Source organism: Tupaia chinensis, unplaced genomic scaffold (genome assembly GCF_000334495.1).
Source record: "Tupaia chinensis unplaced genomic scaffold, TupChi_1.0 Scaffold000330_1, whole genome shotgun sequence".
Classification (NCBI taxonomy): Eukaryota; Metazoa; Chordata; class Mammalia; order Scandentia; family Tupaiidae; genus Tupaia; species Tupaia belangeri.
Window position 1 is genome coordinate 571,212 of NW_006159824.1, and position 4,166 is coordinate 575,377.

General features: G+C 54.9%; 1 protein-coding gene across 1 annotated transcript in view; it reads right to left on the reverse strand.

The window, feature by feature from the left end:
- CHD3 (chromodomain helicase DNA binding protein 3) overlaps positions 1–4,166 on the reverse strand; it is a 32,431-nt gene that overhangs the window by 23,495 nt on the left and 4,770 nt on the right. The window contains exons 4-11 of the mRNA XM_027773203.1: positions 3,552–3,676; positions 2,743–2,975; positions 2,384–2,514; positions 2,090–2,258; positions 1,716–1,891; positions 1,166–1,399; positions 789–992; positions 103–314 (exon numbers count right to left, since the gene is read on the reverse strand). Of these exons, the coding sequence (XP_027629004.1) occupies positions 103–314; positions 789–992; positions 1,166–1,399; positions 1,716–1,891; positions 2,090–2,258; positions 2,384–2,514; positions 2,743–2,975; positions 3,552–3,676 (1,484 nt within the window). The remainder of the gene's footprint in view (positions 1–102; positions 315–788; positions 993–1,165; positions 1,400–1,715; positions 1,892–2,089; positions 2,259–2,383; positions 2,515–2,742; positions 2,976–3,551; positions 3,677–4,166) is intronic.

The following is a 4,166-nucleotide window of genomic DNA, read 5'->3' on the forward strand; positions in this document are numbered from 1 at the left end:
GGTGGCAAGGTGGTTACGGCGGCTGGATCCCACAGAGCCAACGGCGTAGTTCAAGTGCTGGACCCAGCAGCCAGGTCAGCCTTCCAGGAACTAAGGACTCACCTGTGGTTGATGATACGGTGGACAGTCATCCACTCTGGCTTGATGCCAAAACGATAGTACTTCTCTTCCATCTCGGCATAGTGCGGGTCTTTCACCTTGCGCTTGTCACTCTTCCCGTCATCCTCACCGGAGCCATAGTCCAGGGGTGGGGGCTCGTCCATGTCATTCTTCCGCTGATAGTTTCGGTACATTACCAAGTGGAAGATCTCCAGCTGAGGGGGCACAGAGGAAGGGGGGAAGAGATGGTCCCAGTATCCAGCGGGGATAAACAGTGATTAGGAAGAGGCCAGCAGGAGAATAAAATGAAGGAAGGAAGCTATGAAAGAGAGTGGACGAGCACAGCACAGGAGAATGAATAAAATACAATGGATGGCATAAATCAGAAGATAGGGCCTGGGAAGGGCTGTACAGAGCAAAAGGAGGCAGGGGCTAGGGCTGTTAAGACTGGGGATGTTGTTAGGACATGGAAGAAGACAGGTGAGGAGGGAGGAGAAATGAAGGAAGGCTATGTTATAGCTCCAGAGGAAGCTAACGGGGATGGAGAGACACAGCCGGGACCTACACAGGCAGGGAGGGAGTGAGGACCAGAAGCCTCGCCTGGAGAAACACGGAAGCCCAGAAACAGAGAAGATGCGAGTGAGCGTGGCAGCCACAGGGTAACGGCAGAGGAAGGAGAGGCACCATACCTGAAGCTCCTTGGCCCAGGAGCAGTGCCAGTAGGACAGCCCCACCCACTTGACAAAGAACTCGCGCTCCGATCTGCCTTGAAGAGGCCGGGCGGGTGGGACATCCGGATTCCCATCTGCCTGTTGGGGGGCTGGCACTGCCACAGGGGGCTCCCCCCACCGCCAATGCAGGATCTTCTGCACACGGCCCTTCAGCACAGGGCACTTCGAGGCAGACATGTCCGAGGAGGAGGAAGAGAGAAAGAGGCAGAAAAGGCCCATCATTAGAGTGGGAGAGGGCAAAGAAAGGAGCGGGACCTTTGGGCCCCAGGGCGGGAGAAGGGGCCGGGGTGACAGCAGAGGAGCTGAGGAGTCGAGGAGGAGTGGGTTGTACTCACTGTGCATCGGGGACACAGCCATTCGCCGTTGGGGATGTCGGGCAGGGGAGGGTTCAGGCAGTGGATGTGGTAGGAGGAGATGCAGGCGTCGCAGCACAGGAGCTCCCCGCCGTCCTTGCACACGCGGCAGTACTCCATGTGATCGTCCTCCTCCTCCTTCTCCCCCTCTTCCTCTCCCTCCTCTTCATATTCTTCCTCCTCTTCCTTGGCCTCCCACTGTACCCCCTCTTTCTCCTGAGAGGCCCAGGACAGACACACAGACAGATGGAAGAAAGGAGATGAGGAGCGAGACTAGAAGGTAGAGGCGGACAGGACGCTGAGACTAGGAGTGCAAACGGGACTGCTGGGCACTGAGGGACAGAACACCCCACTTTCCAAAAGTGATTCTGGGGCAAAGGGACAGAGGAGAGGACCAAACCAGGACCCAGGACACATAACCACCTGCTAGTGAGAAGCCCAGGCGTCTAGGGGTAGGAAGAGAGTAACTAAACCTCCAAGGAAACAACGGAGGTCCCTGAGGGCCAGAAGATGCTGGGCGCCAGGTACTCACACAGTGGGGGCAGCTCCACTTGCCCTCAGGAGCCCGGTCAAGTTCAGGATCAAGGCAGACGAGGTGGTAGGCACGAGGGCAGGTGTCGCACAGAATAATTTCCCCACCCTGCTGGCACACCTCACAGTAATCCTGGTGATCCGTCTCGTAGCCATCAACCTCCTCCTCCCCGGCCACTGCAGGACAGCCCAGGACTGTCACATACCCCAGCAGAGGCAAAGGGAACAGAGAGAGACAGAAATAGGGAGAGAGAGGGATACAGGGAGGGAGAGAGAGAAGGGTTGAATAGAGAAGTCAAAATTGAAAACAAGACAGACAATGAAAGAATGAGAGGAGGCAGACGGGCAGGATCACACACAGCTAATGCTCCTTACCCTTCTTCTTCTTCCTTCCTGGCCGACCCCTCTTTAGTTTCTTGGCACGAACAGGGCCATCAGGCCGGCCTGAGGCACTGTGGACACTGCCGCTGTCCAGGTCTGACTCCTCGGCCTCTGGTTCAGGGCCCTCGTCACTCTGAAAAACGTACTGCCCACCGCCCTGCACCTGTCAGCAAGGCAGACTTGTCGCCCGTCTCTTCCCCAGGCTTGTGGCTCCCACTCCAGCTTGTCCCCTGGGCCCCCTGTCTCTGGACTCCAACCCTTGACCGCAGACAGGGAGAGGCCACTTACCGAGCCGCCCTTCTTCCTCTTGCCCCCCAGCAGCCCTAACTTGATTTTGAGGGGTGCCATCTTCTTTCCCCGGAGCTTCTTGCGTCCATCAGGCACTCGGGGGCTCTTACTCCGCCTCTTATGACCTGGACCTGAACAAGGAGTCGGGGAGGGGGAGAAAAGCAGAGCTCATGACACATTCTGTAATACGAGGTCACAGGGGCCTCGGGACGCCTCCGTGGGCTCTGATTTCACTAAGACCCTTCCTGGAGGGCATGTCTTCCAGCAATCGGGGCGGGAAGGCAAGTCCTAGACTACAGCTTGAAGATGTGCAGTTTGGAGGGTGCAAGGCCAGCTGTCCAAAGAAGAGGGTTCCCTACCTTTGCCCTCTTTGGTTTTGGCTCTTCGGATGGGTGGGGGCTGGGTATCAGCAGCAGGGGGTGGTGGAAGGGTGGGGGGTCCAGAAGGTGCTATGGGGGTGGCCCCCCCCCCCGCCACGGCAGCTGCTGGCCCCTTGAAGGGGTTGTTGGCGCTGAACTCTCTCCACTTGGCCCCAAGGATGGTCATCATCTTAGACATTGGGATCTTAGGATTCTTCTTAGCAATTAGGGGCCTGGAAATATAGAAGCAAAAAATTCGGACCCTTCGCAGATGGTCTGGGAATACTGCCATCTCCCCTCACCAATTAACTCTATATACACACTAGGATTCCTGGATGGTGAGACTATGGTCCATTAAGAAAAACATCCATGGAAAAATAATTTGAAGAAAAATTTTGCCAAAGGGCATGTGCACTGGCCAGAGAGAAACACAACAGGTGAGACGCGTGAGAAAATATCCCCCACGGAGAAAAGTCACCCTGCAATCCCTCCTTGTCCACGTCTCCCTCCTTCAGGGATTCTGGGCATACATGCAAGCATGCCCAGCATGTTTCTCCATTTTCTACAAACTTTTCTAGCACGGGAGCCATGACCTCTCCCTCCACCCCACCACTAAACGAAGTATTCTTAACTGGGATCCCTGGATCATTAGGAGTTCAGGAGTTCCCTGCAATGACATGTGGAAGTTTTTGTGTTTATGCCGTGAATTTCTCTAGAGAACAGTCTCTTAGCTTTCATTCAATTCCAGAGGAATCCAGGGGCTCCCTTGGGTTAAACGTGTTTGACAGGGTCCCGCAGCCTTCCCGCACCTCATGAACTGGCTGAAGGCCTTGTAGTTGGTGAGCGTGTGGTAATCCTCCTCAGAGAACACGTGCTCCACATCCTCCAGGCCCCAGGTCAGAAGCAGAGTTGCTGATGACTTCTGCTCCACCTGCTGGCAGAGAAGGGGCTTTAGCGGGGCGGGTGTCCTCTTGCCTCTATCCTGGGCTCCCACGTGCCTCTCTACCTACCTGCCAGCTTCCCTGGGTTTTCCTGATTCTTACTCCACTCTCCCCTCACTATACCTCTGGTGCTTTCCCTCTCTCTTCATCATCTGCCTGTTCTGCTTTGTTTTAGTTTGCTATAGCGCAAGTGCACTCACCAGAGGGAGACAGAAAAAGAGAGAAATAACCCACAGTGGGGAGGGCCACACTGCAATCCTTTCTCCTCCCAGAATTTTGGGCATGCACACACACATGCACCCAGTGTGATGTTCAAGCTCCTGGGTCTAGGATTCAAACCATACGGTCAGCCATATGGAATCTGCTACCTTAATCTCCATGTCCCCTCACTGCCAACTGGTCTCATCTTTTTTTTTTAATACACGTACCAACATATATATATATATATGTGTGTGTATGTGTGTGTGTGTGTGTGTATATATA